At 35.9% G+C, this 13,048-nt stretch overlaps 1 protein-coding gene across 1 annotated transcript in view; it reads left to right on the top strand.

Annotated features, from left to right (window-relative positions):
• Window positions 1-3,889: 3,889 nt before the first annotated feature.
• Window positions 3,890-13,048, top strand: part of LOC107671463 (sodium/hydrogen exchanger 1-like) — a 44,595-nt gene continuing 35,436 nt past the window's right edge. The window contains exon 1 of the mRNA XM_016464385.1: window positions 3,890-4,845. Coding sequence (XP_016319871.1) covers window positions 4,587-4,845 — 259 coding nt within the window. The 5' untranslated portion in view covers window positions 3,890-4,586. The remainder of the gene's footprint in view (window positions 4,846-13,048) is intronic.

Here is a 13,048-nt window from a genome sequence, read left to right on the forward strand (position 1 = left end):
TCCCACACAGTGACGTAGATATGTGGGGGCGTGTTAGAACGAGCCGTTTTAGGTAGACGTGGCTGACTCTTCACTTTTATAAAGAATATCTCTTTTGATTTGAGACTTTAGTCTTTGCAACTTTACAGATCTTCTTTATGCACCAAGAGCTTGTAACACTCCAAAGAGAAAGGAAAAATTGAAATCGCATCATATGACCCCTTTAATGTTATTCACAAAATTGTACAGAACTTTTTTTTTTTTTTTAAATACACAACATCATGATTTTATAACCAGTGTCTTTCTAAAAATACATTTGTAATTTAATAATAAATGCTACAATATGCTATTGTGTATTTTAAGATATTTTAAAAATATTTATTTATATTTTGAATTATATTTTATTTTTGTGCTTTCTATTTTAATTTAAATTTTAGTTAAAGTTTTAGTTTTTGTCATTTTAGTTTTTTTTTAAATAAGCTTATATAGTTTTTATTTTGTTTGAGTTATTTTAGTACTTAACTAAACAAGTAAGAAATGCTGCCTTAAGTTATTTTTTAAATGTTTTATTTTACAATTTTACTATATTGTTTATTTAATGTTAGTATTTTAGTATTTAATATTTTTTATTTAATATTTAATTTAATGTTTATTTTTTATTTCATTATATATTTTTTGTATTTCAGTAAATATTTATTTTATTTCAAGCAATAAAAATGTTTTTAAGGTTTCAGTTTTAGTTAATAACCCTGCCTCAAAGTCGTTAACATGTTTCAGTTTTGCCTGTAATGTAATGTAAGGTTAGGGTTGTTTTGTCATTCCTTTGACATTCTGGGTCACAATGTAAGACTGTTTAGTCTTTGAACTCAATATAATAATAAAGTTGCAAGAATAAACCCGGCATGCATTTAAGACTCAATAAAATCTGCATTTTTTTTTCTTTCTCTGACCACTCCAGCTTTATATCCTGTATTTGATGCAGCTTGGAATCGCAGGGAAACTATTTTAGCACATGAAAAGCTCAAGCAGCCACAACAGAAAACGGACAATTGCAGGATGCAGAGAAACCTCTTAAATGTTCAAGTCAAGGTCCAGAGATCTACTGGTTTTAGGTTGAATACGAGGTCAGCTATATTTTTGCCTGGCATGATACACAAGATCAAATTAAAAAGAACATGCAAGTATGATATTTAAAACACACTGATTCAAAATGAATGTTTTTTAAAATTATAAAGCGCTGTCGCTGAATGATATACAAGGTCATTCATTCCAAAACACAAAAGAGTAAAAATGTAAATATTGAGGATCATATGTAAAACATCTGGACACACAATACAACTTCTTTGAGCAAAAGATGAATACATATTTAATTTCTTAATTAATTCTGGTGTGAAAGTCATACTTACGATCAAATGAAGTCACTGACCTTTTGAAGATGTTTGTGGCCTTTTGCATCTTTTTCTTTCAGGTTTCAGTTCCCATCTGTATTAATTGTTTATTCATTAACATCTAAGGAGGATGTCCTGTTTAGATGCACAGTACGACAACGATATATGTAAGAGAACATTTACAATCAGATGCTCATTATTGCTTTAGGAATAACAGCGTTTACATGCTATCTGTGTGAATATACATGTGGGTGGTCAAAACTAATTGCTGATGATGCCCAATAAAAACAATGCAGGTGAATGCATGATACAATAGATCTTCTGTACACCAATTCTGTACACGTTTTAACTTCTCCTTCCTCGGGATTATAGTCATCTGAGTTGTTTACTTAGTTCCACTTGTAGACAGTCGTGTCACAAGTCAGCAAGAGGATTATGAAACTACTAGTTGGTCTCACGTGGCTATTTTGGTGCATGTTAGTTCACTTGGTTTCATTTAAAAACACTTTGTCATATGACTTAGATCCAATAACAGTAATTTAGATGCAAAATGCACATTCCAGACTGTGTGCCGAGCTGCATTGCAGTTTTTTGGATCTATTGAGTCCCCTTCAGCTGAGAATGAAGGACAAGTGGCTCTGTGCGGTGAAACTGCGATATAGACGTGATGGACGAACAGGATAGAGGGCGGGAACCGCACTGATTCTTGGAAAGCAACACAGTTAGTGTTGTATGACTAACAATGGATTAGGAGTGAACAGTAAAACATGAGTTTGTTGAATTGACTGAATCATCCTGTCATGGCAAGCAGGGTTGCCAGATCTGCATGACAATAACAAACCGATAACGAAACTCGTCGCTCGTCACACCCCAAAATCAAAAACAGAGACTTCAGATTATACATAGGCCTATTTAGAATTTCTTGCATTTATAGACGTTATATATAACATATCAGTATTAAGTATTAACATAAAATCGAACTTGATCATTATTGCCGGATGCAGCCTGCATGCGTGCTACTTAAACTCTATAAATTTCAACTGAAGCAGGACATGCTTTAAGGGTTTCTTGAGTGATATAAAAGAAAAACACTGTATTTTATATATCTGATAACTTCTATCTGACGTTAAACATAGACTATGCAATTCTGTTTGTTATAAGTATTGTGTACATTTATTAAAAACAAATAGAATGCTATTTAAAGCTTTGTGTGATGTGCAAAATTGTTATTTACGAAAACAAATGTTATTTATTGAAAATCCATTCAACTATCAATGACATCTAAACCGTTTAAACATGATCATATTTCATTTCAAAGCATTGGTTCCTGTGAATAATGACTTTGATTTCTGTTTATTCATCATTGAAAGCTCTCATATGACTTCAGAAGAACTACAGTTCACTCTATATGGTGCTTTTTTGGTCATTTTAAATCTTGTCAGCACCAGTCTCCATTCACTTTCATTATATAGAAAAGAGTGATAAGGAACTTTTGCGCTAAATGTAAAAAAGAAAGTCCTACAGGTATGAAACGACATGAGTGTGAGGAAAAGGAGGATATATATATTGATTACTGTGGTGTTTTTGTCATTGTAAAACTTGACAGCACCCATCCCCATTCACTTTCATTATATGGAAGAGAGTGACCTTTTGTTTGTGTGTGTGTGTGTGTGTGTGTGTGTCTGTGTGTGTGTGCGTGTGTGTGTTTGTGTGTGTGTGTGTGTGTCTTTCATTATATGGAAGAGAGTGACCTTTTGTGTGTGTGTGTGTGTGTGTGTGTGTGTGTGTGTGTCCTCCATTGAAGAAAGAAGGTCATACAGGCCTGAAATGACATGAGTGTGAGGAAAAGGAGGATATATATATTGATTACTGTGGTGTTTTTGTCATTGTAAAACTTGACAGCACCCATCCCCATTCACTTTCATTATATGGAAGAGAGTGACCTTTTGTGTGTGTGTGTGTGTGTCCTCCATTGAAGAAAGAAGGTCATACAGGCCTGAAATGACATGAGTGTGAGTAAAGGAATTAAATATTGAGTACTGTAGTGCTTTTTTTTTTATGTTTGACAACGTCAGTCCCCATTCACTTACATTATATGGAAGAGAATGACTAATATTTTTGTGTTTCAACAAGGAAAGAAAGTCATACAGGTCTGAAACGACACGAGTGTGAGTAATAGGAGGAAATATATTGACTACTATGGTTCTTTGTTTTCCCTCAAGTTTGACAGCACCAGTCCCCATTCGCTTATTGTATGAAAGAGACTGACCATTTTTAGTGCTCCACTGAAGAAAGGAAAAGGAGTAATACGGGTCTGAAACGACATGAGTGTGAGTAAATGTTCACAGAATGTTCTTTCGTTTCTTTATTTTATTTTACACGAACTACCTCTTTAACGAATCCCCAAATCGGCGGAAAAACACGCGATCTGGCAACCCTACCTCCTCTCCACTGGATGCCGCTGCAGTCCAATGAAGAGACCCCTCCCAGTGACTGCTCAAAACCTGCCCAAAGGGTGTGTTTTTAGAGGGGTACGTATATTTGCTCTGCATCACGCACTGACTGCAGGCATGGAAAAAGAAGTCGGTGTGTGTGTGTAAAAAAACGTCGAACAAGTTCTTTGTGGAGCGCCGAGGAGCCGAGAATACAGCACCGACATCCGTAGTTCGAGCGACTTTTCTCGTCGTGCGCACCGGGACAGGACGCAGCAGGCTCGGGTGTTATCAGAAGAGCAAGCGACCGAGATGCGGAAAACGTGATTGGAGGACTGGCTGTTTTGATGAGGAGTGTTTTGGAGTTGTCATTGAGTGTCCTTTGATGATGATGATGATGATGATGATGGAGGAAGAAAGTGAACATCAGTTGTACCTTATAGTGTAATGCATTCAGGGAATCTTCTCACACCAAATATTTGAGTTGAGCTTATATACCTGCATATATTCCCTGTTTTATATGCAGGTATACACACACGCGCGCACACACATACCTGTCTATATTTCCTGGTTTGCTGTCTTCACCTGGAGAGGGTGCGCTGCTCGGTTTAAGTGCTTCACTCAAGCCAGGAAGTAGGAAACCCAAGATGCTTTTAGATTCAAGTCAGTCCGAAGTCAGAAAATGATCCAGGAATTAACTAGTAGATTAAAACGAAACATCCCTGCTCAGATAATACCGTGTGACTCGTGTATCCGGAGAGGCTCGAGTCCTCTCATCTTCTGAAACATGGAGCTCAAGATGTTCATCCTCGTCTTGGGGCTCCTGGTGGGCAGTTTGATGCCCCTCGGAGGGGCCGCCAGCTCTCCAGACACGGGCACCGGTCACGGCGGATCCCACGGCAACAAGGATCCCGGGTACGCGAAGAACGGGAACGGAACAACTTACTCCAAGAAGCCCTTCCCGGTTCTGTCTTTCGATTATGAACATGTCCGGCTCCCCTTCGAGATTTCATTATGGGTTCTGCTGGCTTCACTGATGAAATTGGGTGAGTATGATTATATTATTATATTCAGACACAGGGATCGATCTATCTATCTATCTATCTATCTATCTATCTATCTATCTGTCTATCTGTCTGTCAGTATACACACATTATAATATCAAAAATAATATAATAACATAACATAAAAGTGTTATATTTCCATATTTAGTGGCGTTTTCATATTTTGTGTGATCAACTATGATGTATATAAATATAAAACATTTTTATTATGAAATTTTATATATATATATATATATATGTATTGTATTCATATATAATTAATATATATTAAAATTAATATATATCACGTCACATATACCACATATATACGTGATGTATAATATACTGTTTTAAAACACAATATATGTTATGTATTTGTTATATAGAAATAAGTAATATCACAAATGTAAACTATAATATCACAAAAGTGTGTGTGTATATATAATATATATATAATATTATTATTAATATTGTATATAATATCATATTATTAATGTATTTTAAATATAAAAAAATAGTAGTTTAATTTGTGTTATCAACTATATATATATATATATACATAAACTTATTTTTTATTTTATTATGATGTAATATTTATCTATCTGTCTATCTGTCTATCAGTATACACACATTATAATATCAAAAATAATATAATAACATAACATAAAAGTGTTATATTTCCATATTTAGTGGCGTTTTCATATTTTGTGTGATCAACTATGATGTATATAAATATAAAACATTTTTATTATGAAATTTTATATATATATATATATATATGTATTGTATTCATATATAATTAATATATATTAAAATTAATATATATCACGTCACATATACCACATATATACGTGATGTATAATATACTGTTTTAAAACACAATATATGTTATGTATTTGTTATATAGAAATAAGTAATATCACAAATGTAAACTATAATATCACAAAAGTGTGTGTGTATATATAATATATATATAATATTATTATTAATATTGTATATAATATCATATTATTAATGTATTTTAAATATAAAAAAATAGTAGTTTAATTTGTGTTATCAACTATATATATATATATATACATAAACTTATTTTTTATTTTATTATGATGTAATATTTTCTATATAATACATAAATTATATAATTTCAAAATGTTTATTTTTATATTCAGTGTCGTAATTTATAATATCAAATATTATAATGTAAAAAATGGATATATAATATAACATAATTTTTTGTGATCAACTATATATTTCATATATATATATATGTGTGTGTGTGTGTTATGTGTACATATGTTATGTGTTGATATGAGTACTCATATGTCATAGTAACACATAAAAAAGTGTTTATATTATTGTAAAAATGGCTCAGAAATGTGAAGTTAGTTCTGAGAAAATCTCCTGCAGAATTTATGCGCATTAATATTTTCCTATCTAGTGTACATGTGAATTAGACGTTTAATGTGATGAAGCTGACAGCTTGTCGGTGTGCGGTGTGCGGTGAGCTCAGGGCTCGCAACATTTCAAAATCGCTGGTAGCCCTTCGGGCAGACATTCTTCAGATTTTGGTAGCCCAAAATTAATTTAAATAGCCCGAATAAAAAATAAAAAAGACCTTGCCTGAACTTCACTGTGGACAAATCAGCATGATTAAAAACTTCAGTGATTGCTTTTTTTCTTCAAATAACAAGTCAAGAGAGTCGGGGTGCAACAGATCACAAAACCCACGGCTCGGATCATTTTGCATTATCATATCAGATTCTGAGTAACAGATCGGATCATTTTGCAGATGAGCAAAAAAACATATGGTTTTTTATTATTTAAATAACAGAATACGTCTTTGATACCACAGCAAAAACTAGTAGCATATAGGGATGTAACGATTCACTCAACTCACGATGCGATGCGATACAATTCACGATACATTTTTAACAAAATGAGATTTAAGACAAATTATAAATGAAAAGGTGTCCTTTTATTATTTCTCCAACAAAATGCCTCACTTTTTTTTTTTTTTTCTGAAATTTTTAAACCAATTCCAAATCAAATATTTAAATAATACAAATAAAATAAATCTCTTCATATAAACAAACTTTGGCTTTGGCCTTCAAAAAAGGCTTTGGCTGTGCTTTTTTCATGTAAAATCAGAGGCTACCACTGCATTTTAATCATGATCCAAACAAAGATGCTAAATACATGTTATTTAGATTGCAATTAGATGTATAATTTCGAAATTTGAAGCAAAAACAGAATGGTCTGATTTTAGCTTTGTGAATGAGACACAAATGTCACTCTCTGACAGCAGGTGGCGCTTATGGAACAGCAGGTATTTATAGGCTGCTGCCCCTTTAAGACCGAATGCACGGGTCCAATATAATGATGCACTTCAGATTTCTTTCTCCACTGTTTACATTCACTTAAGACATAACCGACTGTGTTTACAAGAATACTTGCCGAGACAGTCATTTTGAGATAATTTTGTGTGTATGTGTTCATTCAGATGCAAGGATATGCGAAAGAGGAATCAATTCTGTGTACGCGCATTGTCTGAAACGCGGCTCTCTGTGCGCGCTTTGAATGAGTGTGCAGCTCCGAATGCGAGTGAATGGTTTAAAATGCTTGAATGTTTAAATCAGCAAGACTTAGAAACACGTGCAAATTTTCAACTATGATCCGTTTTACCCCTACAAGCTAGTGAACAATGCAAATCAAGGAACGAATTTTATATCACTGTTCAAGATAGCCCGTCGGGCAGGGCGGTGATACATTTTGGTAGCCGATTTTGCAAGCCCTGGAGCTCATCGGCCCAGAGAGACCCTCAATTACTCTCTTCCCAGGGGCATTTTCTTCTCTGCTCTCACGCTACTCCATTTACCAGAGTAAATATTCCTTTTCACACTGTGATAAAGACATCAGAACAGTGTTTGGTCTTGCTGTCAGCATGAAGTCTGGTCCAGTCTGCAGTTTATCCGGACAAGAACTGTCCATTTAGGCAGGAAGACTGACATGTGAAGTGACCAATGGAACGCCTGGCAGCTGTGCAGCATCAGCCAATCAGCTCTTGCCATCGTGTGCATCATGTTTTCATGTCATTGTGCGCCATCTGAGACTAGGACAGTGGTAACCTGAGATTCTTACATGCTTGCCATCGACTGATACCTTACAGTGGACAGTGTCAATTAGACGCCTGACGTAGTGCTAATTAAAGTACATACTGACCTGAGAGTACAAACTGCACTGGGCCTGTGCAATTAAATGCTTAGCGTTGTTTTGATTAGTGTAATATGGCTTATTAAATCATGTTTACTTCCTGAGTGGGTTGTTGTTGGTGAGGCGGTTAGTGCATGACCTGACGATTGTTTTCAGTGCTTGTGATGTTTTGGGGAAATACAGCAGGCGTGTGATGCAAGAGGAGAGGAGGATGTTAGCGAAGAGGGAAGATGAGGTCAGGTATGTGCAAATGCTGAGTTGCAGGCTTCTTCCTGTTTCAGTTTACTAGCCGTGACTGCTACTTTCTTCCTGATGCACGAGTCTGAAGCCGTCTGCGTGTCGTTTCCTTGACATCTCAGTTCTCATTCCGTTCCAAAATGAAAAAAATTCTGTAATTTTCTTCCTCCTTGTGTCATCCCAAAGCTGTATGCTGGGGTTTCTTTATTTATTTAGGAAAATCTGAAAAACAAAGGCAGATCTGTTCTATAAAACAGTTCATAGAAAACACATCTGTCAATCATAAATCAGTCCAGAAGACCATGCACTGCAGTGTTATATATTATATTATAAATCTTCTAAAGTCATACCATATATGTGACCATGGACCTCAAAACCAGTCATAAGGGTCAGTTTTTCGAAATCAAGATTTATACATCATCTGAAAGCTGAATAAATAAGCTTTCCATTGATGGTTTGTTAGGATAGGACAATATTTGGCCGAGATACAACTATTTGAAAATCTGGAATCTGAGGGTGCAAAAAAATCTAAATATTGAGAAAATCGCCTTTAAAGTTGTAGACTGCTTTTGTGCTCCAGGGTCACATGTTTGTTTGAGGAAGAGAAATTTAAGTAATTATTCACTGTTAAGTTTTTTTACTTGTCCTTTTGACATTTTCACTTGTTTTGGAGCAAATTGGACTTGATTTATTTCCAAGTATCAGGTTTAATTGTCCTAAACCCTTTGGCCCTTGAGAGTCTGACTGAATGCTGCTTTTTTGGTTTGGCTTTGTCCTCTGCATACGTCGGGTCTCACAGTCAGCCTGTGTTCAGTCTGGCTCCTCTGCTTGTCGACAGTATCTACAGTTTAAATCTCAATCCATCTGTCCAAATGAATTGGCGCCTCTGCAAGGGTTAAGCATTAATGTTTCAGAGTCTGTTCATTATTAATAAATGCTCATCATGGAGAGTGAGTGCCAAGTCTCACAGCCTGAAGATGGCAAGAAGTAGTTCATACAGTAGGGCTCATTAATCGGCATGGTGGAAATTGAATGCCAACCGAGGGACGTGGGGTTTAGATTAATGCATCAGAACAGTTTAAATGAACTCCTGTCAGGTGGGTTCAGATTGCATTAATTGCTCTGGTGTTGTTTGTGTCGTCATCTGGCAGAGCAGTAATTCAGGTTGCCACTCCTCAAGAGACAATGTGAAATTCTTCATCTATAATAACTAACCAGCCAGTTATGCAGTATAGAGATATTACGCAGAAATATTTGACCGCAAAATGCATTAGTTGACCAAACGCCATCTGGTTGATGAATACGTTTATTGAAAGCTTCAAATGAGTATATCCTCTTTCATTTAAGCCAGGGTTTTCCAAACTGAGGTTTTTGAGGGAAATTTAGGGGGATTATGAGTTGATGAAAAGCTAATATTTCATTAAATCCTAAAAATAAAATATTAATAAATTAAATTAAATAAACCTTTTTAATTAAATTATCAAAATGAATAAAATTGTTAAATTAAAATATTTAAAAATTACATTCAATTAAATTAATAAATAATATATAAAAAAATGGGAATCCCTGCCTTAGTTTAACACAACACTGTTGCATCTGAAGTATTTCAATATTGACTAACGTTCTGTAAATGTCACATGAGGAAATAAGTCAACAGGCCCAGATTTCCAAAGAAAGCATCACAGATTTCTGCAGAATTCAGCTGTCATTGTTCATTCTGTTCTCTCGTTTCATTGATTCGTTACATGCTACCTCTAAATTGATCTCCCATGACCTCAGAGAGTGAAACTGCTTTAGGCTGTAGTAAATCAGTGTTTTCAGCAGACCACCGTCACCCACAGTTCAGGAAAGTGATCCGCCCTGGCCAGAGGGATTACAGCACAGCCGCCTCCCTTTCAAAGCAAACATCCAAATTCTCTGGTCTTTAAATGCTTTGTTGATCCTTAAAGAATCCTTAAAATCTCAGTCCTCTACAATCAGGATTTAGATTCTGTTTGGCCGGTTGGACTAGTAGCTCATGCATATGTACAGTGTGGTGTCTGTTTTTAAAGGTGTTAAAGTTTTAAACCATTTGTTGATGGGATGTTCCCTCGGACCAGTTGACTATGGCCGGGACTTATTAATCATTAATTAGCATTTGGTGTTTAATCTTATCAGCATTAAAGGAAACCAATTATTTGAACCTTGTTGACAGACACCCAAGATTTGACCTTTGCCCTTCACTCAGCTCACTTATGCCATGTAAAACCATGGTATTTTTAGAGAATCTTGTAAATACCATAGTAGATGAATGTCATAATCATTCAGTTCCATGGTATAAATCAAAATACTATGGTATTTCATGACACTTTTTAATAATGGTTTCAATTGCCCGTTCACAAATATAGCAATTTTCAGGTCTTTTTTTTTCCTGTAATTGTATTAATATTAAAGTAAAAGTCTATAAAAGGTTTTAAAGAAATTAATAATTTTATTCATCAAGGATGCATTAAATTAAAGACGTATAATGTTACAAAAGATTTCTATTTCAAATAAATGCTGATCATGTGACACTGAAGACTGAGTAATGATGCAGAAAAATCAGCTTTGCATCACTGGAATAAATGACATTTTAAAATATATTCACATAGAAAACACTTATTTGAATTTGTAATAATATTTCACAATTTTTGACTGTATTCTACATTAAGCAGCAACACTGTTGTTTGTGATTCTTGAGCAGCAAATCGGCATATTAGAATGATTTCTGAAGATCATGTGACACTGAAGACTGGAGTAATGATGCTGAAAATTCAGCTTTGATCACAGGAATAAATTACAATTTTACAAAATATCCAAATAGAAAACAGTTAAATTGCAATAATATGTCACAATATTACAGTTTTTATTGTCTTTTTAATCAAATAAATGCAGCCCTGGTGAGCAGAAGTATACATATATTTATTTCCTTTGCAAACCCCCTTTTCATTTTAATATAGCTAATGATTACGCATTTTTCACTGCTAGTTTCTATCTTGTTAACAGTTGTCATTAGCGATAATAGCATGCAGATCAGTCACCTGGCAGCCAGTCCCAGTCTCTCACTGAGATACTGCTGGCTTTTCCCTGACTCATTGGCGCAGCCGTTACGAACACCTTTAGTGACCCTGTGATCAGAGGAGCGTATATAACACGCCAATGAGAGTTTACTGCTGCTGCTTCTTCTCTTTTGCATGTCTTGCCCGTTTACCCCTCAGATTTACATGCCAGATGTTTGCTTAGCCTGTTCCATCTGCCAAGCCAGAAATTTGACTGACTGATCCAACATCTAAGACTCAACACGATAAAAAAAAAAAAATTGGCCTGTTTGGTTCCAAATGATAAAGTGTGTTTTGATGTTTTAAATGCAGATGCATGCAGCTCTCGTGTGTAAGTTAATGATAAAGCAAAATGTCACTTTTCTACCATTGTATACTATATATCGTCCCAGCCTTGAGGCGTCCTGCTGCAGATAGAGAGATCTGACATGCCCAGTAGCTCTCTGGAGGGTAGTTGTCCCCGGTCTTCTGCCAGACTGCTCCCATTATCACACTCCCCACGGACAGCTGTGTGTTTCAATGCAGCTCAATGCCTGGCGACGAGAGCGGTCTGCAGATTTCACCTTGCCCTTGAGAGGATTCTGTGCAAATCTCCAGCAGCAATAACCAGTGTTTTCTGTCTGGACCAGTGAGGTCGGCTGAGGACGGTTGTGTAGATAGGATCTTTTCAATTGACAAAGTAATGAAAAAGCTGGGTGGTTTTAGTGCTTCAGAAAAGATTTGATGGCATTTTGTTTTACTCCTTCGCTTCATGTAATACCTAATAAAGTAGTGTTCTTAATTACAATTGCAATTGTCCATGGAGAAAAACCCGCTCTAATTCTGCTGTTCCATGAGCGCCACCTGCTGTCAGAGAGTGGATTTACAGAGAGTTACATTTACATTCAGCCTGTGTGCAGTTTTTGTCTGGCCAAAAAAAACGGACTGAATTTGCATGTCAAATTTTGACCGACTGATGAAAAACAAGCTTAAGTGGATTCTACACATTTAAACAATTCAGGCTGAAATGTTAAGTTTACCATTTTATGAAACTTTTTCAAAGCTTTATATGAACATTTCGGACATGTTATTAGAAACCCTGTTGTCAGTCATGTTGTCATTTAAAATCTGGACATCATTGGTAATGTTATTGTTTTAGTGTTTATTAGAGCCCGACTGATATATAGTTTTGCCGATATTATCGGCCTATATGAGCCTGTCGCCAATATATCGGTATCGGCGAATATGCCGCCGCTATGACATTTTTTTTACAGAACATATAACGCAAATAAAATGCTTGAAATGGTGTAATTACTTAGTTTGTCCAGCAGAGCGTGCTCTGTTGTTTGCTACTGGTGACCTGGATGAAACGCTTTAAAGCTTAAGTCTATGGAAAACCATTGAAACTTTGAACGGCCATATCTCCGTAACGGTGCGGCGAATCCGCACCAAATACAGGGGATCCCTTCAGCTCGAGGAACCCTCTTGAACGCGAATCGAGTGTACGTCTAGAGGCCCGCTTTCGAATGAGACCACCCCCGCGTCGATAGCCCCCGGGGTTCGGGAGTTACGGGTGGTTAAATTCGCGGTCCGGCGCCGACCGATCAAGCGATCCCGGGGGGCTACCGACATGTCGAGAGTGGCGTTCGAGAGGGCTGCTCGAGCTGAAGGGATCCCCCGAATTTGGTGGAGATCCGCCGGCG

This window comes from Sinocyclocheilus anshuiensis, unplaced genomic scaffold (genome assembly GCF_001515605.1).
Source record: "Sinocyclocheilus anshuiensis isolate Anshui unplaced genomic scaffold, SAMN03320099.WGS_v1.1 scaffold552, whole genome shotgun sequence".
NCBI lineage: Eukaryota > Metazoa > Chordata > Actinopteri > Cypriniformes > Cyprinidae > Sinocyclocheilus > Sinocyclocheilus anshuiensis.